The sequence below is a fragment of the Leptodactylus fuscus genome, chromosome 11, assembly GCF_031893055.1.
Source record: "Leptodactylus fuscus isolate aLepFus1 chromosome 11, aLepFus1.hap2, whole genome shotgun sequence".
Taxonomy (NCBI): domain Eukaryota; kingdom Metazoa; phylum Chordata; class Amphibia; order Anura; family Leptodactylidae; genus Leptodactylus; species Leptodactylus fuscus.
In genome coordinates, this window is record NC_134275.1 from 9,133,545 (window position 1) to 9,158,428 (window position 24,884).

Here is a 24,884-nt window from a genome sequence, read left to right on the forward strand (position 1 = left end):
ACTTTTGGAGCAAATTTGGCACTCCATGATGGCACTGCTACGGCTGAAAGTGAACGGCCTAGGTGACCACTGCAGCCAATCACTGGGTTGGGTACTGGTGACGTATGAGCAGTGACATCACTGGTGTACAACATGTGACCACTGCGGCCAGTCTCTGGGTTGGGTACTGGTAACGTATGAGCATGTAGATGAGATAATTGCAATGAGTAACAGGATTTCCATGTTAATTATGTTGATTGTCTATCCTTAGGATAGGCCATCACTATGGCCTAGTTCACACGGGGTTCCGTGGGAACACATTTTGTCGCGGAATTCTGCTCCAGATTAGGCCCAAATGAATGGGCCTAGTCCAGAGGGAGGTGTCGCGAGGCTGACTTCACGGTTGAATCAGCTGCGGAATCCGCCTGAAGAAAGGGCAGCTTGCTACTTTTTTCTGCGAGCGGGAACAAACCGCTAACGGAAAAAAGAACGCTAGCGATCTACATAGACTTCTATTGTGAGGGGCGGATTTTGAGGTGGATTCCGCACCAAAACCCACCCCCTCTTGCCTCATGTGAACTAGCCCTATGAGATCTATTGGTTCTGACTCTTGGCACCCCTGCAGCCCAATTGTTTACATTGCTCTGTACAAACCCACCATTAATATTGGAGGGAAAAAAAAATATTCAACTTATCCCCTATAAAAAAAAAAAAAAATGTGTCTGATATGAGCAGAATGACAGAGTGTAGGACCAGAATAAATGAAGACAAAAAAATGGTTACTAAAAAGTCAGGCTATCCTCTATGGAAAGTAGTCAGTGGTGTGAATGATTTGGAACATTCCGTATCTGCCACCCTTGTTCCCATACACACACCTCTGCTACCAGTTACCACCACTAGGGTGCAGTACATGCCTCCTCTTGCTAACAATAGACAGTGTATAAGGTTTACCCCCTAAAGAATCTGATTAGTTCTATTTCATACTTGCCAACTTTCCCAAACGTCCAGGAGGCTCCCAAAATATAGGGTGATCTCTCAGCATCCTGGAAGAGTGGGCAAGTCCAGGTCAGGTGAAATGCTAGCGCATCCACCAGGCTCCCTAGGCGCTTTATGTGGTCATGTCATAAAATAGAGTCTTGACCGAAACATTTTGTGTCCATCTCACGAAAAAGGGGGAAGTCACACTCATTTTTATGCAAGGGTCTCCCTGAGATAAAATATGGCATTTGGTCTATTTGGGACACTAAACCAATCACAGGACCTTATGGACTGGGGGTTTAATGTCCCAAATTGGAGCAAAGTGCAGAAGAGTCACCAATGTTCCAAACTTTCTCTGGTATTATCATTGACACAAAACTGTGCATGCATTTCCATGGCCATGCGGCTGCAAGCAAGTTTAACACAATGCTTAGGAGAGGCCTAATGCACAATGTCCCCAGTGAAGGCTGGATCAGAGAAAACGCATCCTGTGGAGTGAATTTTCTCTCTCTGGTGGTCTAGTGGACCATTCTGGGTTTGGTGAATGCCAGGAGAACCTTATCTGTCTAACTGCATTGTGTCAGCTGTAAGGTTTGGTGGAGGAGAGGTAATGTCATGGGGTATTTTTCGAGGGTCAACCTCCTCCCTTAGCACCAGTGAAGGGAAATCTGAATGCTTCAGCAGACCAGGACATTTTGTGGAAGGCTTCTTTTCTGTCCTACTGTACAATGCAAGATCCATAAAGACGTGGCTGGGGAGGCTGATGTGGAGGAATTTGAGCAGCTGCACAGAGCCCTGACATGAACAGGTTGACAGCTTTGGGATCAACTAGAACAGATACGGCGAACCAGGACCTCACACCCAATATCAGTGTCTGACTTCACAAATGCTCAAGAAAGGACAAAAATTCCCACAAATGCATCTGAAATCTTGTAGAAAGCAGAAGCGTGGAAGTAAGGGGGAGCACCCAATATTAATGTCAGGAGGTCAGAAAAGCCACTGGAGGTGGAATGTAGAGGGGCACAAACTCAGGGTGTAAAAAAAATATTACAGCTCTTCTAATCTCTAGTGGAATACACAAAAACCATGTGTGCTATAGCCACAGCATGTCCAGGACCCATGTATAGCTCTGCATAAACATGATCTAGGCTGGTGCTACACTACAACAAGAAGCCAGTAACACCTCGTGCAGTCAGTTTTTATAATTCATTTTCATTTGCAGACAATATAATAAAATAATTCAGCTTCAGGCTTCATCGCCATTACCATGCAGCGTTTGGGTGGATCAGGGTTTGGCCTATTCTGTCCCAGATTTCAGCTTGTTATCTGAATGAGGTCATCCTGCCACAGAAGACTACTACTTAAAATTTAATGTGAATGTGCAGGAAAGTCTCATGTTTATTCCAGATATGAAGATACAGGGCTATTGTGCAACATGGATTTAAAGCCTTCGCTTATCCTTTGGCATTGGGTCCTGATGACCTCACTGCAAACTACTGTAGATAGATAGAAGTCATTGAAATGTGTATAGTATATATAAATGCAGAATGACCACCAGAGGGCGTAATGAGTCAACCCAGCAACATCAACACGTGTACAACAATCACACTGAACCTATGATGGCCCCTCGGTAAAGTGATTGGGACAGAAGGTAGATACAGTAGATTAGTAGCGGTCCTGTGAAAGCTGCACCCCTACTGTAGTGAATGGAGGACATAACATCCATTTCCCATTAACTTGAAATGGACTTTGAAGTAAGAGGGTCACAAATGCCGCAGGCATCCCATGACTGAATTTGCCATATAGTTTAGTTGACCCAGGCCACTGCTCTGGCACTTTAAAACATATCCCTGCTCCGTGGATTTATAATTTTGAGCAATACTTTATCACACTCTTTCATGTATTCACACTCTGTAGGCGAGAACAGCTCACGTAATGTAGATTATTCATATATGTGTCTGAATATTCACACCCTTGATTCACACTAATATGATGCTAAACCAAATAGCACCTGCTTCTGAATTCATACTTCAAAACTGTCCCATATTTGCAAGGAAATTCACAAGTTTTGGGCTGATAACTGAACTCCAACTCCGGAGAGGTGAGCTTTGCTCAAAGGACTTGTGAAATAAGCATTGTGACTCAATTTGGGGTGTGCCTGTTGGCAGGAAATTAGGCATCCCTATTCCCCAGACCTGAGAGCTTAGGCTGAGTTCACACGGAGTCTTTTGGTCAGGAATTTGGTCAGGAATCCGCCTCAGGGTAAGTTCACACGGGGATTTTTGGTCCGGAACCTGAGGCGGCCAAAATACGGGTAGCTGCAACTGGATGCTGATGCACTGCACCGGCATCCAGTCGCGCACTCCACTCCAGATAAGGCCCAAATGAATGGACCTATTCGGGAGGGAGTGTCTTCAGACGGATGTCGCGAGGTGAATCCGCCTGAAAGAATGAGCATCTCGCTTCTTTTTCCGGGAGCCGGAACAAATAAGAACTGACTGGCTCCCATTGATTTCAATGGGAGCCGTCTTTTTGGTCAGGATTTTGAGGCGGATACAGCCTCAAAATCCTGATCACAAAACCCGTGTGAACTTACCCTTAGTGTTTGTCCACATAAAGTCTCTATACAATACGGAAATTTACCAATCAAAATGTGTTTTAGGCCGGGGCCCCAATGGCCAGAAACACTGCAATTTGCCCGTGGTGGAAACGCTGCGGGGAAAATTGCATGTGTTTTACAGTTCAGGCAAAGTGGATGGGATTCAAGTAAAAACCGCGATACGCGCAAGCCGCGTTTTCCAAAACCAGCACAGTTTTGCAAATTACAGCATCTCAATTATACCTACATAAATGCTGGTGGTTTCCCCATAGATATAATTGTAACAGAAAGTCTGCAAAGGAAAACTTCACGAACTTTCTGTTTAAAGTGCCGCGGGAAGAACCGTGATGCTTTGATGCTGCGGTTTTTCATGAAGCGCTTTATTGGGGCCTTAGGCTGAGGCCTCAGGTTGCAGAAAAGCTTTTTCTGTTGCAGATTTTGGTGTGTTTTTTTGAGCCAAAGCCGTGGTGGAGTGGATTTAGCACAAGGGAAATATATTAGAGCCTCTTTCATATTTTCCATTTTTTTAATGCCACTCATGACTTTGGCTCAAAAAAAAAAATCACACCAAAATCTGCAACGAGCAGCTTTTCTGTAACGTGGAGCCTCAGTCAAAAATCGTAGCCGAAAAACGCTTCAGAAAAGAACAGCGACAGAAACACAACGGTTTTGCAATTTAATGATGAAAAGCAGGCGTGGCTTATTTTAAAGTGGAGCCATAAGAAAATAATACGTCAAGGGGCTAGCTGTGTCTACTTGTGTGTGCATGGAGACTAAAACCCTGTATAAGGCTAAGGCAGTATGTTGAGAAAACACAGTGTTTTACATTACCTGCAAAGTGAATGGGATTCTGGATAATTCCATTTACACATTGCAGGAAAGAAAAATCTGCAGTGCAAAACAGGCGTTTTAAAAATGCTTGCGTTTTTTAAATTGCAGACTGTTAATTATACCTGCAGAAATGCTGGCGTTCTTCATATATGCATATTAAATCTGCAGGGGAAAACTCGTTTCTTTTGCTGTGTTTCACTATATGGGGCTTAGCCTATAGCTGTGGACCCACGTTGCAAAAATAGAAGCTTTTTTGTTGCAGATTTTGCTGAAGTTTTTTGAGCAAAAGCCAGGGATGGAGTGAGCAGAAGGTAGCATAAAAAGTATAAAAGATTACAAGATATTTCCTGTTCCTTTTATAAGTGTTCTTGGCTTTGGCTAAAAATAAAAAGCTGTATTTCCGCAATGTGGGGCCTAAGCCTAAAGGGGTTGTTCAGGATAACCTGTTTTTTGATATGAAGCCAGGGAAGGTTGAAAAATTTTTTTTTTTTTTTAAATCATACCTGTCACCGGTGCTCTGGTGTCTTAGCAGAAGTCCCCGCTGCACTTGACTACTGAGGCCAATCAGCGGCCCAAGTAAAGGAACCGGGACTTCATTCGCAAACATTACCTGTCACGTTCTGTGTCCTTTATTTAGGCCGCTGATTGGCCTCAGGGGACTTCTGTCAAAACAAGACACTGGAGTAGCCGGATTAGACCGCGGCCTGATATAAAATAAAATGGGTTATCCTGGGCAACTCCTTTAAGGCACGTGCATAATGATCAAAATATATATGTGAAAAATCTACACCGAAATCCAGATGTACACGCACTCAACAAGTGGCAAGGATTTTCATACATGTACATGTGGATTTTGACGCCATTTTTATTTATTTATTTTTAATCCCCACTGGAAAAAATAAATAAATTGACACGTTGTAGATAGTAAATCTGCACCATAGGGCAATTTCCATGTAGAAAATATTCACTTCAATTGTTAATAGCTTATGGTGCAAATTTTCTGTATTGAAATCCATGTGGAAAATCTGTACATAATCCTGATCATGTGCATACACTCTTAGGTAGCCCTAGATATATGTTCTGCTCCCTATTTTTCTCTGAATTAAACATGTTTTTTCAGTTGTGGTGGCCTGTCTGGCTGATTCCATAAACGGATATTGGGGTAAATTCACATGCAATAGATTTAGGGAACAAATATGCACTACTGTCATCTGAATTAGATGAATGAAACTGATTTCTACAATGAATCTGAAGTGTGAATATACACGTTAGGAGGGGGGTCTAGGTGTTTTCAGGGGGACAGGTGTCACTGTGATTAGTATATTTTTGTGGGGTCACTCCTGGGTAACCTTGACTTTTGCAGCTCTGACCCTGCCTGGGCTGGGGCGTTCTTGCAGCCTCATGTGCAGGAGTTGCTCTTCTCTATTATCAGCACAATTATCCCTCTTATCTGCAGGCACAATCTGTGATCATCAGACGCAAATGTCAGCAGAACTGTCTCTGCACTGCAGCTTTTGTTCCCCACTGCAGGGATCTGCAGGGCTGTAGGGGTAGGATCTACTACCTGGTGGTATCTTCAAGAATACTTGAGACTTATACAGATTGATATTTCATCTTCTCCCCACATATACAATGTCAGTATAAAACCTAAATTTCTCCTACAATATATTACATAACCTTAAGTCGCTGAGCTCTTCAGCTGGGAAATCTAGGTGATAATCGCAATGGCCAGCATTACTTCTCCCTCACAGTCCGAAGCATCAAATCTACCCTGTAATGTAGCAATGGGTGTATTACTGCATAACTAAGCAACAATGCCATTCTGGAGTCTTGTAAAGCTGGTTGGGAACTATAACAGAGATTTCTTTAAGGCTAAAAGCCCACATAGCGAGCCGCAGCCAAAACACACTGCAGATAAAACCGCAGTGGAAATGCATTGCATTTTTTCAGTAGTGTTTTTGGATTTTTTATGTAGATTGTGAGCCCCATATAGGGCTCACAATGTACATTTTTCCCTATCAGTATGTCTTTTTTTGGAATATAGGATGGAAATCCATGCAAACACAGGGAGAACATACAAACTCCTTGCAGATGGTTTTTTGCCCTAGGCAGGATTTGAACACCAGGACTCCAGCACTGCAAGGCCACAGTGCTAACCACTGAGCCACCATGTGTCCCCTTTTTCAATAGTGTTTTTGACAGAGAGTCTGCAGAGTTTTCCTTTCTTTCTGCCCCTGTTAGACCTATAGGAAAAATGCCAGTGTTTCTGTAGGTATAACGCGGAGTGAGTTCAGACGTCTCCCATTGAAATCAATGGGTGCCGCTCATTTCTTTTTTCCGCGAGCGGGAACAAACCGCAAAAAAGAAGCGACACGCCCTTTCTTCAGGCGGATTCCGCGGCCGGTTCAGCCATGGACATCTGCCTGAAGACAGTCCCTCCCAACTAGGCCCATTTATTTGGGCCTAATCCAGAGCGGAGTGCCGCGACTGCAATGTTTTTTGTTCTGGAATCTGAGGCAGCCTCCACGTCAAATCCACGTCCGGACTAACAAACTGCTGCGATTTGGGTTTTTTCCTGCAATGTGTGGATGGGATTAGCCAAATACAGTTGACGTATTCTGTGGATAGGCCATCAGTGTGAAAAATCAATTTAGAGTCGGAAAACCCCTACAGGCTAAGGCCCCATGTAGCAAGCCGTAGCTGAAAAATGCTGCGGAAAAGACAGTGGCATAAACACATCGTTTTTTTACACAGAAATGAATTTTTCTCTGCAGACCTACTGCTTCTATTATATCTATACAGAAAACTCCTTAACATGCTGCGATTTGCAAAAAAAATCAGCTGCAGATTTTTTTATGCATTGTGTGCATTGGATCAACTTTGCAAGTAATGTAATATGTTTTCACAACATATAGGTGGTGTGGCAGTCACAAACAGGCTCCAGATGGCCTAGACAGGGCACCTGTAGAGAAGATCATATGATCGAGCGATAAGCCCAAGCCGCTCCCACATTTTCCTTGTCCACACCCCCAGACCATTTCCAGATCTTAGCAGAAGGAAACCTCATGTCATGCCGCCCAATACATGTCCCACCATTGACCGACAGCCACTGTTGGTTTTGTTTGTAGCAGAGTTATAAACAAGAAACCTGGACTGTACAGGCTGGACCCATATTGTCTTTAGTGATGAATTCAGGTTCTGTTTGGGATGTGATGACAATCGGGTAGAAGTGTGGAAGCCTTGTGGTAAGAGCATTAATCTTGCCTGTGCTGTGGCGCGACACACTGCCCCCTGCTGGTGTGACGATGTGGGAAACATCATATCGGGCAGACGGTCACCCCTAATAGTCACCTGAAGACACAAACAGCTCAGTGATATGTAAAGGACATCTTAACACTGTCTCATAGCAGGACGGACAACTGGCATTTTTCAGAAGGATAATGCTTGCCCCCACACACAAGGGTTCCCCAGGAATGTCTCCATTAGATTACAACACTTTTTTGGCCTTTCTGGTCACCAGATTATCACCAATCCAGCAATTATGGAACCAGCTGGGATGTTACCAACCTACAAGTATGTGGGATCTACAGGCCCAGCTGTAACATCTGTGTTAAATGTACTGCAGGATACCATACAGATCCTGTATACCTCCATGTCCAGCCGTATCTTATCTTGTACCCAGGCTAGAGGCGCCAACAGGGTTCTAGAGCCTGCACTCACTTGTACAGTTTTCCCCAAAAACCTTCTCCTTTGACTATAATATTGTCACCGCCCCAATAGATCATCATTACATCACATTGAGAACACCTTTAAACCAGGGAACAACAAATTCTTGGTGCGGTATTTTTTGTCAGTGAGTGTAAACGTGACTAACAACTTCAGCACTGCTTAAATCAACACAAGATATGCCATAAATGTCTGATAGGTGTGGGTCCCACACCTACTTCCAGAACAGGCAGTCCTCTAATCCGATCCCACCTGGAGAGGGGGCTGCTAACCATGTCATGACTATTTCCATTTACTTTTATAGGAGCCATGGTTTGGATGTTTTGATGATTCCTATAGAAGTGAATAGACATGGTCACATCATACAGGTGCAGACATCTCTCCATTTATGGTCCTCTTGGATGTGGCGGCTAATGGTTGCTTCAGGGAAATCATTATCAACATAGGAACCTCCTTCTATCAGATATTTATCGCACATTTAGCCATATATGTAAGATGGGAATATCCCTTTAAATGTTAACACCAGTTACCATTAAAGGCTCTTTGGGATTTTGTTCCTGCCAGAAAACTTTTTATGCTTTAGTGATTTTGTGCAAGCTCATTATTAATTAATCATGTTATATTTACCAGTGCAGTTCACATTGGCCTGTTACGCAATCTCTGGGCACCTCTGAATGTTAGACTAGATGTATGTAAGTCCATCATGTGTGATACTATTTACAGTAATATATATAATCCTATTAAGAATGATGATTTATAGCTAAGCTAGTGTATCTAAGTCTATCATGTCTGATACTGTATGCTAAGGTGATAAATCTGTCTACTGAACTGCTGTATTAAAGCTTATCATGTGTGATACCCTTAGCCAGTGTATCTTAGCCTATCATGTGTGATAAATTTATCATAAATAAAACTGTGTAGCGGAGTCCATATGGATGATTTGTCATGAATTGTGTACCAGAAAACTGATGTTCAAGACATTAAAAAGTTGCAATTTTTTTGCAAAAAATCAGTAATTTTACATTTTGAGCTCCATGCGTTACAACCCTCAGGGGCATGGTGGAGGTGGTGGAGTTTCTGACGTAAATAATGTTAGAAATCTATGGCTTGGTTCCCATATGCTGATGTGTTCCGTCCATAAGAGTCCACATGAGGACCCCTAAGGATGGAACACAAGCACAACTGCAAGTGCTGTGTAGTTCAAGCGCACGGGCCCCATAGACTATAATGGGGTCTGTGTGCTTGCCACACGCTGCCCGCACGAACGATTTGTGCGGGCAGTGCAAGGCAAGTACACAGACCCTATTATAGTCTATGGGGCCCCTTTAAGCTCCACATTGTGAAAATGTAACATTTTGGCTGCAGTATAAAAGCTGAGGCAAAAAAACACTGCATTTTACATTAACTGCAAAGTGGATGAGATTCTGGCTAGTCCCATCCATACATTGCAGAAAAAAATCTGCAGCAGAAAATCACAGCATGTCAATTATACTTGTGGAAATACTAGTGTTTTCTGTGTAGGTATAATAGGGGCAAAAAGTCTGCAGAGGAAAACTCTGAAGATTTTCTGTGAAAAAGAATGTGGAAAAAGACGCAATGTGTTTCTGCAATGGTCTTTTCTGCACTGGTATTTTTTGTTGCAGCTCACTACATGGGGCTGTAGCCTAAAACATAATTGACCCCCAATGTGTCTAAGCTTATTATATGTCTTAGAACAGGGATCAGCAACCTTCAGCACTCACTCCAGCTGCTGTGAAACTACAACTCCCAATATGCTCCATTCACTTCCATGGGATTTCCAAGAACAGCAAAGCAAGTATGCCTGCCTTAGAAGTAACACACATCTTTACTTATCAACGACTCAAAATTTCAAGGATAAATCTTTAAAACCTGTTGGGATCCCAGGAGATAATGAACAGATGGTGATGCCACTATACATACTAGTTGCTATAGGAACCCAGCAGGATGCCAAATTTGCCCCAACATATCCCTTGCATTGTGTTGGCAGAAGCTACTGTAGAGTAGTCTGCAGACATACTGCTGGCCAGTTTTACGTTACATTGAGATACTGTTTTTGTTATTTTTTTTTTATAGTAAACAGATACATACATATCTTCCTATATAAGACAGACATGATATGGTGGCTTGTCGCATCTTGTGAAGGGGCAGGTGGATAAAGCTGGAGATCAAGTTTACCAACTCCAGATTGATAAATACTTACAGTCAATCTTGAGCACTACAGGATTGAGTATAGTGATATCTATATATTATAAATGTAATGTAACTCTGCCATGCCTGAGCACATACTGACATGTGTTTCCATAGTGAGGTTGAGTGGTTTGGCCTTGCGGTTGCGATTCACTGCTCACTTTATACAATTTGTATCACTTGCACTATGAGAAGCCCAGAGATAAGACTAATGATGGATTATATATAGAGATGCATAGACTTTAAGCAAGTTATTATTAAAGGAAGGGACACACAAATCCAGCTGAGGGCCCCTGTGTATAAAATTTCTGGGCCCCTTGTTTTCCAATATCTCAGCACAGAGCCATCTTCTTGATGTCTCTATAACAATCCACCAGTAATAGTCAGCCTTGACATTTAGACTGAGCGCACACAGGGTTTTCTCGTCCGGAACCTGAGGTGGAGGCCGCCTCAGGTTCCAGTCCAAAATACAGGTAGCTACGACTGGATGCCGATGCAGTGCACCGGCATCCAGTCGCGCACTCCGCTCTGCATTAAGCCCAAATGAATGGGCCTAGTCGGGAGTGTCTTCAGGCAGAATCGCGAGGCGACTCGGCCTGAAGAATGAGCATGTCCGTTCTTTTTACTGGGAGCCGGAACAAACTGCTCCCGGAAAAAAGAACTGACCGGCTCCCATTGATTTCAATGGGAGCCGTCTTTTTGGTCAGGATTTTGAGGCAGAGAAGGCCTCAAAATCCTGACCAAAATACCCCGTATGAACTCAGTCTTATTAGTTTAGGCTTTGCCTGCAATCTAACAGACAATAGAGAGCTGATACTAAGGTGATTAGACCCCTTGAACTACTGGGCACAGGTTGCACCAATGTTATGTCTGCCCCTGATTAAGGGGGTTGTCTAGCGGTAAAAAAATGCTTTGTAAAAGGGATAAAATGGTCACCACACAATTCCTGATGATGGTGGATTACCAATCCCTGCTAATCTCTACTTCCTGGTCCTGTCTCAACACACAGTAAATTTCCAACTGGCCAATCACTGACTGAAGCATAGTGCCATTGGGGACAGCAATTTGCCATGTGGGTCTAGACAGCCCATTTGACAATCATTTATACCAGTAATCCAATGTTATGTACTAATATTGACCATCAGGTGATTGTTTTATTACCTGCAGATGTTCAGTTTTTTCTTGCCAGAATGCAAAGTGTCGCACACGGTGGCTGCAAGAGACCGCTTGGTTGCCCTTTGTAAATTATAAAGCCGCGAGGCCTGAAGAAGCGTAAGCGCAGGATCGCTACGGAAAGAAGAATATTGATCTTTATCATTTTAGAACAACAGTTTTTACATTTTATTTAGAATTTTAAAAACCTCTTTAAAAAAAAAGCTATCTTCAGATATATGAATAGAATGAGTGGCAATAGGACATTGGGGACCTATGGATACTATGGGGACATGTGCCAGGAACACGAACCCAGAGTCTAATTTTTTACTTTACAGTTTGCAGTACTAATACTGTATATACCCGACCCCCAAAGCCCCATTTATTATCTGTGCAGAGGGAAACTGTGAAGGTCAGAACGATTGTCTCTCCGGCTGATGCTCCGACTCTCAATCACATGACCAATTCCACTCTACTCAATGGGTTTGTGGCCTGAATAGAGATCAATTGGTGATGTCTGTGAGAGTTGGAGTGGTTGCAGGGACGAAGGAATAACAGCACCCTTTGTTAATAATAAATTTAAATAATATTTTAAAATAATAAATTTTAATAATAACATTAAAGCTTCAATTAATTTTCTGGTCCAAGATGAGTTTTGTCTCTCAAAAAAATGAGTCGCCATACATCCCTGAAATGGGAAAAAAATAATGAAATTTTGGCTTTTGGAAGGTGAGACACAATAAACAAAAATTAAACATGGCTGTGGTGGGAAGGGGTTAATGTGATGTGAATAGATCCCTATTCACTGTATAATGGTATATAGGTTTCGTTGTGGGCGGCCAGTCCATATTTATTGGGTTCTCTCATGGTAAACTCTTTCAGATAACAATGCTCAGGGAGACGACGACGGTCCTACATGTCACCCATCCCGATATCTAACAACATGACAGAAACATCATGATAAGATTATATCTTATTCCTCACGATGGCGGCCATTACGTCTGAGGTAAATGTCTGATACAGGAGATGGCTTCCATGGCTCGGACACAATCTATACTGACATGAGTGGTTGTGTCCTAATATATAGGTGCATTTCTTCTTTTATGGTCAGGAGCTACTCCAAAATCTAATAGAGGGCCATAGACTGGACCAGGTGAAGCCATTCTCATAATCCCACAATAGGTCTTCCTATAGTGGTAGCGCTGTCTATAATCACCTCAGGTCCAGGTCTTCCTATAGGGGTAGCGCTGTCTATAATCACCTCAGGTCTCCCTATAGGGGTAGCGCAGTCTATAATCACCTCAGGTCTTCCTATAGGATAGCGCTGTCTATAATCACCTCAGGTCTTCCTATAGGGTAGCGCTGTCTATAATCACCTCAGGTCTCCCTATAGGGGTAGGGCTGTCTATAATCACCTCAGGTCTCCCTATAGGGGTAGCACTGTCTATAATCACCTCAGGTCTTCCTATAGGGTAGCGCTGTCTATAATCACCTCAGGTCTTCCTATAGGGGTAGCGCTGTCTATAATCACCTCAGGTCTCCCTATAGGGGTAGGGCTGTCTATAATCACCTCAGGTCTCCCTATAGGGGTAGCGCTGTCTATAATCACCTCAGGTCTCCCTATAGGGGTAGGGCTGTCTATAATCACCTCAGGTCTTCCTATAGGGGTAGCGCTGTCTATAATCACCTCAGGTCTTCCTATAGAGGTAACGCTGTCTGTAATTACCTCAGGTCTTCCTATGGGGGTAGCACTGTCTATAATCACCTCAGGTCTCCCTATAGGGGTAGCGCTGTCTATAATCACCTCAGGTCTTCCTATAGGGGTAGCGCTGTCTATAATCACCTCAGGTCTTCCTATAGAGGTAGCGCTGTCTCTAATCACCTCAGGTCTTCCTATAGGGGTAGCGCTGTCTATAATCACATCAGGTCTTCCTATAGGGGTAGCGCTGTCTATAATCACCTCAGGTCTTCCTATAGAGGTAGCGCTGTCTCTAATCACCTCAGGTCTTCTTATAGGGGTAGCGCTGTCTAGAATCACCTCAGGTCTTCCTATAGGGGTAGCGCTGTCTATAATCACCTCAGGTCTTCCTATAGGGGTAGCGCTGTCTATAATCACCTCAGGTCTCCCTATAGGGGTATCGCTGTCTATAATCACCTCAGGTCTTCCTATAGGGGTAGGGCTGTCTATAATCACCTCAGGTCTCCCTATGGGTGTAGCGCTGTCTATAATCACCTCAGGTCTTCCTATAGGGGTAGCGCTGTCTATAATCACATCAGGTCTTCCTATAGGGGTAGCGCTGTCTAGAATCACCTCAGGTCTTCCTATAGGGGTAGCACTGTCTATAATCACATCAGGTCTTCCTATAGGGGTAGCGCTGTCTATAATCACCTCAGGTCTTCCTATAGGGGTAGCGCTGTCTATAATCACATCAGGTCTTCCTATAGGGGTAGCGCTGTCTATAATCACATCAGGTCTTCCTATAGGGGTAGCGCTGTCTATAATCACATCAGGTCTTCCTATAGGGGTAAGGCTGTCTATAATCACCTCAGGTCTTCCTATAGGGGTAGCGCTGTCTATAATTACCTCAGGTCTCCCTATAGGGGTAGCGCTGTCTATAATCACCTCAGGTCTTCCCATAGCGATAGCGCTGTCTATAATTACCTCACCTGTCACATCATTTACCTCACATTTACCAAGATGTTCCTGAGGTAAATGCGCGCCATCGCGGGCGTCCACACTGAGCATGCGCAGAGCGCCGCTCCCTCCCGTCCGCTGCGCGCTCCCGCTTCTTCTGTCAGTGATCGCTCCGGCCGGGGACACGATGGTGCCGCTCCCCGGATCAGCCTGAGCTATGGGGGGATCTACTGGATTGGGGATCCCCTTGGGGACCGCCGTATGCTGCTGCTGTCTGCTGCTCCTGGGGATGTGTACTGGGAGTCCAGGTAAGAGATGTAATGGAGGAGGGGGTGAGACAGGTGTCATTATTATAATGTGCTGCTGAGGTGTGGGTGGTCAGGAGGGGGTTAATATATCATGTGCTATGTATTGTAGTATATAGGTTATATATCTATAGCTTGTAGCATATAGGTGAATATATAGGTCTGTGTATGGGTGTGTATGTATATATGACCTGTATATAATTGTGTGCCTATATATATATATATATATATATATATATATATATATATATAATATAAGGTGGTGTATACTTCTATTTCTAGGTGTGTATCTATATACAGGCCTCTCTGTGTTTGTATACATAAGTATATAGTGAGCTATAATATATATATATATATATATATATATATATACACACACACACTATATCCGTGTTTACCTACCTCCGTATATCTATATATACATCTATAAGGTGATTTCTCTACATCCACACCTGTATATGTCACTGTATATACGTGTATAGGGTGCTATTTCTATAGATGTATACACATGTACACAATAATATGTCTATATATGTTCCTCTATGTATATAGATATGTATAGGGTGATAACTCTATAGGTGTGTATATATTTCTATGGTAATATCTATGTTTGTAGGTTGTCCCGTCCCTCTGGCGTCCCCCAGGGACATACATGAGATGTGCGCTCAGCTCCTGGCATATGTTATGACTGCTGGCCGGGTTATACTTAGCCCCAGTATGGCGGCCTGCGAGCGTCGGCGTCCTTGCTGGCACATGGGACGCGCTGATATGATTTTCCTGGGATGATGTCATAATAATAGCACAATATACCGAGGAGACCTGGAGATTATAATCTGTTATCATGGTATAATGCGTAGACTTCTGAGGCTGAGATTATAATCTGCTATAATGGTGTTTTCTCGTATCCATATTGAAGCTGCGGGGTTATTCTGAAAGGATTATTACCCCCAGTAGACTGGAGTGTGAGGATGATAGAGGTTGTAGTTCTCCCGTCATAGCTTGGGGATCCAAAACACAGGATGAGATCTGATCCCCAAAGAAACATTTCCTTGTGTACATTTCCTGCTGTCGCTTGTTTCGGCCTCATCTGGGTAGGAGATCCTTGTTTAGGACTGCTGGGGAGTGGTCTGCAGTCTGTGGGCTCTCAATATGCTGGCACTTGTAGTTCTTCATCAGCTGGAGGCCACAGATAATAGTCAGAGGCTGAGCGGGCACGCTTGGAGTTGTAGTCTCACAGTTTGCCAGCTTCCTCATTACATGATGGTATAATAGTTGCAGATGGCAGGTCATGCTGGTAGTTGTAGTTCCTCAGCATCTAGAATCCAGACTTAGTGCGTTACATGATGGTATAATATGTGCGGCTGGCCGGGCTTGCTGGGAGATGTCGTTTCACGACAGCTGGAGGTCGGCATGTTGCAGATCATTATATTACGTGTTGGTATGATAGCCACGGGTTGTCTGGGCATCCTGGGAGTTTTAGTTTCACAACAGCTGAAGAGGAGCCAGTTACGGTACAAGATGATATAATCCTCACCTCTGTGCATTGTATTAGTAGAATAACAGACTTCTTATGTAATTCATTAGAAATGGAAAATTCTGCTTTGCTTTGTCTTAGGTCTATTTCTGGGAAAGCTGGGTGACAGCCAGGATGGTCCAGCGTCCCACTTCATCAGGGGTTGTCACCCAGCCTGGCATATTTATTGGCTGTATATAAAAAGGTATTTTCTCCATAAATGTCAATGGACGTTTACGCAGTCACTGTGGCTGGTGTGCACCATACGTGTTAGCTGCCGCCTCAACACTCGTTTAGCCGACAACACTCTCTGACAATTTCCCTGTATACATGCACACTCGGCTGTGTGGCTGGTGTGCCCTGGAAGAGAGGAAAGTTGCTGCCAGTCTTCTTTGCAAGTATTTTATCTTCCTGTAAACAATGCCTTAGTTGAAGTCCAAGTTCCTGACCCTTATTTCCTCCGAAATCTGTTGTTGGGGGAGACTTAAGAAGCTCCATACACTTGAAGTGGTTGGCTAAACCTCCATCTTAAAGATTGGGTTTGGCGAATACACATTTAATACGTCTGGTCTGCTTAAAGAGGCACTCTACCACGTATCCAGTGAACACATCCAGGGCAGTCAAAGAAGGATGGCCATAATAGAAGAAATATAATAAGCCGTCATATAGTGTACACATAATAATAACCAATCCCTTGTACTATCGTAAGTAACATAAATCCCATTCCCTTACCCAGCGTAAGAAAGTATGTCTGCTCACAAATGGCACCACTGTATGTTTCGGCAGAGTTTTCTTGTTATAAATCTGAAGCTCCGTGTCCCCATAGAGTCCCATCTATAGCTCTATTCACACAGTGAGTTGGTCAGGCTATGCTGCTAACAATGGCTGACAAGCACGGATTTGGCACATTGAGTGTTTCTTCACTGCTTTAGGGTCAAAATACAACAGGTAATCACTATACACACACGTCCTAAGGCCGGGGCCCCACGTGGCATAAACGCTGCGGGGAAAAAGTGGCGTTTTACGGTCACTGTGTAGTGGATGGGATTCACTAGAATCTCATCCCCCTCAGTGCGGTAAAATACACGCAGTCGACACGCTGAGACTTCTGAAAATGCTTTGGTTTTGTAAATCGCAGCATCTCACCAACATTATCCCTATAAGTATAACTGAAGCAGAAAGTCCGCAGGGGAAACCTCTGCAAACCTCCTGTGAAAATCGCAATGTGTTGCTGCTACAGTTTATACTGCGGGAGGTTACATGGGGTCTTAGCCTAAATGGCAGTAATAGAGGGGACATCGTTCCGGACCCCTCTATCCGGCAGTATACAAGGGCTGTACATAATACAGGTGTCCCATTGATTTCAGTTAGTGCCTCTTCCAGTGACAGTCCCTGTCATCAGATGGGGGCCACTTATGTCATGTGATCACCCCTTGGCTTGACGCCATATTATTGGGGAGGCAGAAATTGGCTTAGAAATTAAACTTTTTTTTTTTTCTTGGAGTTGACCAGAGGGGAAGGTGAAGAACCTGTTCTTACTGTGTTGTTATAACCCGCGTGCACCGTTGTTTATTTAGCTTGCACGGATCTGTTTCTCTGGGTTTCCCTTGTCCGGACTCATTTTCTGTGTCAGGAAAGGTTTGTTTCTTCCTGCTGCCACCCCCTGCTGCTTCCTTGTGTTTTTGTCCTACATGTACAGCAGGTTATTAGAGGGAGCATATACTTTTAAAGGAATGTACAGTATTGCTAACCCCTTTTCATATGTCTTAACAGGTCACATAGAGTGAATAGAATCCCCCAAATGTCATCTAGTAGGCCCCTGTGTATTATAGGGACAGATCTTCTAAATTTTCAGTAAAAAACTTCGAGGCAGCTGGGCGTCCCATGAATATCATATCCCACTGACAGAGAGGTCTCCTGTTTGGTACCACCTGTATTAGCTGTGGCCAAAGCTTAGGTCTGGAGTATTGGACTGCCTGGACATGGTTTGGGAAAGCAAGCCGTAATAATGAGGTGTCCTCCTGCAAATGGTAAATTGGGGAAGGGGGAGCGGTGCTTAGTAGAACTCCCCACTACTCTAGATTATTCCATTGCTAGCTGCCATTATTGAGGGCCATTGCATCAGCTGACCTGTATCTTAAGACATTCTATAGAGGTGTGCCCAGTATCGGCTCCTCTTCTTCCACGTCTCGATGAATAGATTTCACGGTTTATATCCCGTTGACGACTTGGCATGGCGGCATTTTTATGTTATTCTCTCACGGCCCGGGCTGTGGCTGAACCATTAGTCACAGGCCGTCAGGTTTGAGGGATTTTTCTTTTTCTACGGCTTTATAAATGAAGGCCGGATTCTCACCGTCTCCATGTTCCTTCCTGTTTGACATGAGCCCATTGTCTCAGCATAAATTGGCATTTTCCCTCGCATGATGTTATAACTGCTGGCAGCGCCCTTGTTATTGGAAGGACGATTCTGCTCACAGTTTCCAAGGAATCGACCTGAAAATCTTCCCACAAGATGAGCAAAGGTTTAAAGAGCACCCCCACTCTGAAATCGATTCTCAAAATTATTCTCTAAATTGAAGTGCTTAAACCGCCCTCCTTTGGATTGTACAATAGTCTACTCAAGCTATTTATGGGAAAATTGGATAACTGCTTTTGCCAAGTGTCACCCAGCTTTCCCAGCCTTCTGCCTAGTAATATGGTGGTGATTCCCTGGTTTGAATACTTGTTTTATTACTCCAGTGCTTCATATTGCATACCATGGTTACAGACTACAATCAAACCTCGTGTAGTCTGATGCTACAATCCTATGCCCCATTGTATAGACATATGCATTGCTGAAGCCACATCTCTGCTGGATCTTCCACCATTGTATGTTGTGTTATTCATAACATGTGATGGCGGCTTTACACAGACTGCTGCATGAGTGTGAACATAGCCTTACTCCTAACTTAATGTATGTTTCCAAGAATTGGGGTACATATGGAAGGGGATAACCTGTGACTGTAGAATCAAACTACACCGGGTGTGTTTATTGGTCCGTACTTATAAAAAGGCATTGCGCCCTACAAGAATTGCCCAGTTTTGCACTCGTGTATTTTGTATGTCGTTTGTGTGTGTGTGTCTGCCCGCAACTTCGTCTGCGTGTTGTTGGCGTCGATGATCCGCCTATATGCAGCAAATTGCTGCCGTTGATGGTTCACCTGCTCCGACGTTTTGGCAGCTCTCAAACTGTCCTGCTGCTAAACTTGTTCCTCACTCCGTGCCTGTGATTGTTCCAGCAGGTGGCTGGGATGCCATATAATGAACATGTTGTTGGCGTTGATTATCCACCTGCTCCAGCATCTTGGCAACTGTCAAGCTGGCCTACCGCTGAACTCGTTCCTTGCGCCGTGCTCGTGATTGTTCCAGCATCTCAGCAGCTCGCTGGGACGCCATATAATGAGTAGGTGTTGGTGTTGATGATCCGCCAGCTCTAGTGTTTCGGCTGCTCTAAGAGCCCCTTGACACCTAGCGTGCTCAATCCTCCTGAGCTTCGCTTGAGGGGAACTCTGTGATTTCTGGCTATCTTCATAGCTCTCGTTGTTTTAGAGTTTTGCAACAAATTAGTTTTTCTTTTTCGAGGTTACAAACTATCTATGTGCCAAATTTCATCCAAATCCGTTCAGCCATTATTGCTTGATTGAGTAACAAACATCCAAAATTTCAAATTTAGGATATATATATATATATATATATATATATATATATATATATATTATATATTCTTGTAAATGTGCACATAGTATGTGACAAGGCAGGTTTTTCCTTTAGGAAAGTTGGGTGCCATTATATTGATTGCCACCCAGCTTTCTCAGAAACACATGTAGCTAAGAAGTGGCTGAATAGAGCGTTGCCATGAGGGGACATAAATGACATATTTTCTGTATTAGTGATGGTTTTGGTTTTCCCTTCTGAGTTTTGGTTTTGGTTTTGGTTTTCCCTTCTGGAAGAGATTATTGTTCCATCTTTCAGTGCCTGGTAATTTATTGCAGCGTCCATTAAATTGTTATCTGTCTATTATATAAGGTATAAGGGTAGCCATAGTGTTGTGCCAAACCTGGAATACAGCAGATCCAAATGGCAAATGAAGGATGTTCCAGACTTATAATATGGGCTGGTGGTGTTCTGACATTTTGAGGGGAAGAGTACTGCTGTGCACTATTAGGCCATTAAAAGGAAAGAACCCATATGGAGCACCAATGTGACCCAAGCCTAATACAGTGCTATACAGTTCTGCTAGGCCGGATCTAGTTCTAGGATTTGTTTCTTTGCTTTCTGATAACAAATCCTGGTAACTATTTATCCGAAGGCTAAAGTGACCCAAACATATTAGACTTGGGGGAAGGGGGGGGACTGAACCACTTTTGTCTACCATGAACCTTTCCTCAACCTGTTCCATGATGCTGCGTAGTCTCTAGACTGCCCCCTAATGGCCATTATGACAGGGCTTTTTAAGCTGTTTCTTCATTCTGATTCTGGGTATGTGAGGGTAAGTTCACGTGGTGGATTTTGCATGTAAAATCCGCTGTGTAAATCTCTCTGAGGGCAGCAGAACGCTTTCCTTCTCCCTCAGGAAGATTTTGGCGGTATCTGTCTGAAGATAGGACAGGACGCTTTTTTTTTTTTTTTTTTTTTTTTTTTTTTTTTTTGCTAGCAGAAAATGAAGTGTCTGTCTCCCATTGAAATAAATGACAGGTGTAATTTTTGCAATGGATTCTGCTGTGTGAACTTGCCTTAAGTCTACACACTGCAGATATTCTCTGCTGGAAATCTGTAGCAAAATACCAATTATGGCCAAGACTATAAACACACTGCTGGCAGAGGCTTGACCCTATAGTATAGATTTTTTTTTTCACTGGCCGACTAGTAATCCGCCACCATGTCCCTAACAGTGGGATTTATCTATATTGCAGTTGGCTGTGTGTGCCTGTGATGTGCTGGACGTATCTACCAGAACTCTCATCATCCTCATCTGACTCCTTTCTCAGCCATTCCCTTCCTTATGAACTGACTTTCTAGTTTAGGGGCTGTAGTAAATCCGGCGTACTGGCCTCTCCCAGCCGGGTTTCCCTCCTTGTCATACCTCCTAACCAGTCCAACCTGTCGGTTCTTGTATCACTTTTACAATTACTGTGCTGTTTATGTATTTTAGACACAATCTCCAAGGACACGTTACATTTTATAAACCAGGGGTTGACAGGCGACATTTTTGACATTCTTTCAGGGTCACTGTCCAGTCACTCTTCTGTTTTGCATATCTGTAGTCTTGTGGGGTTGGTGGCCCTTAATCGGGTTTTCAGTCTCGTAATGTAATGATTCTGGGGGTTCCACCTTTGGGATTCCCACCAGGGCTCTTTTAGTGTTGCAACCCCCTTTTTCAATGATCTGTAGCACACTTTGTCATCCAACTATACCGGGAACTACATCAGGCCCATTCATGTTAATGGGGCAGGTCATGGTCACTAGGCTGCAGTCCCTCACACTTAGGACCTATGCGAACCCCCACCAAGTCATAAAGTGATGACCTAGCCTAGTGCTATGCCAAGATATAAATCCAGAGAAGAGATTATTGTTCCATCTTTCAGTGCCTGGTAATTTATTGCAGCGTCCATTAAATTGTTATCTGTCTATTATCTACATTATGGACTATTACTGGAGTCCGCCTCTTGTCTCTTAGATTTTATGGTTATCTATTTGTATCAAGGTCTATGAATGTCTCATCAGCTCTGATGCACTGTAATGAATCATGTACTTGTGTGATCAGGACAAGATTTCAGCCTCTTGATGTGAACAAGACTCAGTGACAGCAAGCAGAGGTCTGTACAATGGTGAAATGGAAAGCTCCATGAGTGTAATATTAGCCATATTGTTCCAGCGTCTCCAGGCCCCGATTTTGAAGGGTTTACAGTAGGGTACACTGCAGGCCCTGGCTGATAAATGATCATTCCTCAGTCTATCATAAATCCCTGTATACCATATACCTCCATTCACTGATCATTAGGTCTGAGCTGTTCTGTCAGGAGCAGTGCGGGGGATATATATGTATATAATAAGAAGAAGAAGAAGAAGAATGGGCAAGAAGGAGGATCTGAGCAACTGTGATGGCAATGACTGGTCAGAGAACCTCTATATGGCAGGACTTATCGCATGTTCTCAGTGTATAGTGGTCAGTACTTACTAAGTGTTTTAAGGAAGGACAACCAGACAGGGCTGTGGGTGTCCAGGTATCCGGGGAGAGAAAGCTAGACATATGGCCCAGTCCCAAGAGCTGCTGTAATGTAGATTGCTGGAAGTTACTTCTGGCTGTGATATAAAGTGTCAGCACACAAAGGACATCACAGCTTGTGTATACCTGGTCAGAGTGTCCATGCTGACTATGATATAAGGGTCAGTACACACAGCACCTCACAGCTTGTGTATATGGGGTAGTCTGGACGGTCAGAGCGTCCATGCTGGCCCCTGACTATGATATAAGGGTCAGTACACACAGGACATCACAGCTTGTGTGTATGGAGTAGTCACAGACCGGTCAAAGCCTCCATGCTGACCCCTCACCACTGCTCACTAATATATAAGGACATCACAGCCTCTGTACTGCCCACTTACCTGTTAGGTGGCATGTGGGGGTGATAAGGGAAGAAGGTGCTGACGGGGCAATGTAATGCTCAGGACAATGTTCTGCTGGATCTTGGTATCATGTGGACATAACTGTGACACATACCACAAGTACCCCCTTCATGGCAGTGGTGCCCCCTAACGGTGAGGGTGGTCTCCACAGGCTAGTGTCCAGGAATGAGGGACATGCCATAGGGCTCAGGTCCTACTGAGCATGTGTGGCCTGTGCTGAATACATCCTGTCCCCTGACACCTGGATTGTGTACACTTTGGTTCCTATTTACTTTGTTACCCATTAGAATAAGTGTAGTCATTATAATGGATGACGTGATGGGATAGATTTGGGGCTATATAGGCCGCTCTCCACCTGTGCGCCTCTTTGTCTCGGTAAATCCCAGGGACACATACAATATTTACCATCCCGCCGGCTGCAGCTTATTCTCTTAGAACAATGTCTGCGGTGGTGGCATGATGCGCTAATAACAGAGCGCAGGCGATGAACTCCCCGCTAATTGTAGGGTTCGGCTGGCTGGGTTTATTATCTTATTAAGAGCTCATCTTCTGAAGGAAATGGGGGATCAAGAGGATCCTGGACGGGGGGAATTAGTAAATCATTAGTATAATGCCGCCATTGAAAGCTGCCACATTGTGTGCTTGTAGCAGATGAGCTCTGGAAATACATGAGTGAGGAAATCCCTCTATACAAGGTGTAGGCTGTGTCTAGGAAAGCTGGGTGATAGCCACTATGACTGCCATTATAGCTGCCAGACTGGCTCTCGGCTTTCTTAGACCCTTGTAAAGACATGTTGACTAATTATGTTGTTGCTCAGGAGCCTAGGAAAGCTGGGTGAAGAAGGTATATAGACATTTCTTAGAGATATGTGTTTTTCTATTATTGGGGAGGGGGGTCCTGTTTTATTATGCCGCCAGTGTCCTTTTAGCCCCAGAAACCACAGATCACTATGAAGCCAGTAAGTGTAAAACCAGGAGCCATGCAAGGTCACGAAAGAGCTGTATGGTTAGTGTAGGCGAGTATTAGACCCGTAATCCACTTACAGGTCTGTGCTGATGGGCGTGGGAGAGTGATCTACAGAACATGATGGGGAGTGTAGTACTGTGTGGCCGTATTATATGTGATAGGATTAGATACAGGGCACCTCAGACTGTATCACACAAGATGGAATTGGATACTTGAGAAGATCAGCAGACTTATCACACATAATAGAATCAGATACACAGCTCATCAGACATTGTCACATGTAAGATGTTTAGATGGCAGACAATACCACACGTGATAGGCTTAGATACACAGCAAGCAGAATCATGCATGACAGGCTAAGATATAGCAGATCAGCAGGCAGTATTACATATTAGATTAGATACAGCCCCATAGCAGACAGCATTAGGCATGATCAACTTGGTCTGCTAGCCATGTGTTTCACTGACCCATTGGACCCGTTTCCATATGGGGTCAGGAACCCAGGACCAAACTCAGGAGATATTCCCATTAATGGATCTATGGCAGTAGATATCACCCATGTGCCGTTCAACCACAACCTTCGTGTGTGTGTATATAGCCCAATACACCAGGGCAAGCAGACAGTATCACATGGGATGGGATTAGATACATCCCCACTGTAGACAATATCACACATGATAGGATTAGACAAGAGACAAGATATATCTAAGACCGCACCAGTATAAGCATAGGGTTATCACCAATGGGAAAAGGATCTGTCCCGTTCAATAGAACTCCAAAAAACAGATGGCACACCAAAGAATATGTAGTGAATAAAGTGAAGGAGGATTATTGCCTCCTACTGTGACGTTTCGGCTCAAAGAGCCTGTTTCAAGCTTGAGGCAATAAACCTCCTTCACTTTTTTTCACCACATAGTCTTTGGTGTGCCGCCTGTTTTTTGGAGTTACATAATAGGATTAGATACAGGCCCACTGCAGACAGTATCACACATGATGTGCTTAGATACAGCGGCTCCTCAGTCCCGTCACTGGATGTTGTATTGTGCTGTTCCCCTGCAGGTGAGGTGCTGTGTCCTGGGGGCTTTCTGTCCATTTTAAAGGTTTCTTATGATGTTGTCAGAGTCTTTCTTATATGTACATGACAGGCTTTCATGATATTTTTACAATATTTTGTGCCTGAAGGGTTAAATAAGTTTCCAACAAATGACTGCGGAGATACTTTTGGCCACCAGTTCCGTTCTTAGTTGGTGCCAGATCTACACGACAAACCTGAAATTATAGGACGCCCGGGATGTTGTTTTTTCTCGGGGCGTGTATTGCTT

The 24,884-nt window shown here is 43.8% G+C and overlaps 1 protein-coding gene across 1 annotated transcript in view; it reads left to right on the top strand.

Moving 5' to 3' along the window:
• The first annotated feature begins 14,253 nt into the window (after positions 1 to 14,253).
• The window catches only part of NPDC1 (neural proliferation, differentiation and control 1), a 54,586-nt gene continuing 43,955 nt past the window's right edge, over positions 14,254 to 24,884 (top strand). Inside the window, exon 1 of the mRNA XM_075260439.1 lies at positions 14,254 to 14,416. Coding sequence (XP_075116540.1) covers positions 14,326 to 14,416 — 91 coding nt within the window. The 5' untranslated portion in view covers positions 14,254 to 14,325. The remainder of the gene's footprint in view (positions 14,417 to 24,884) is intronic.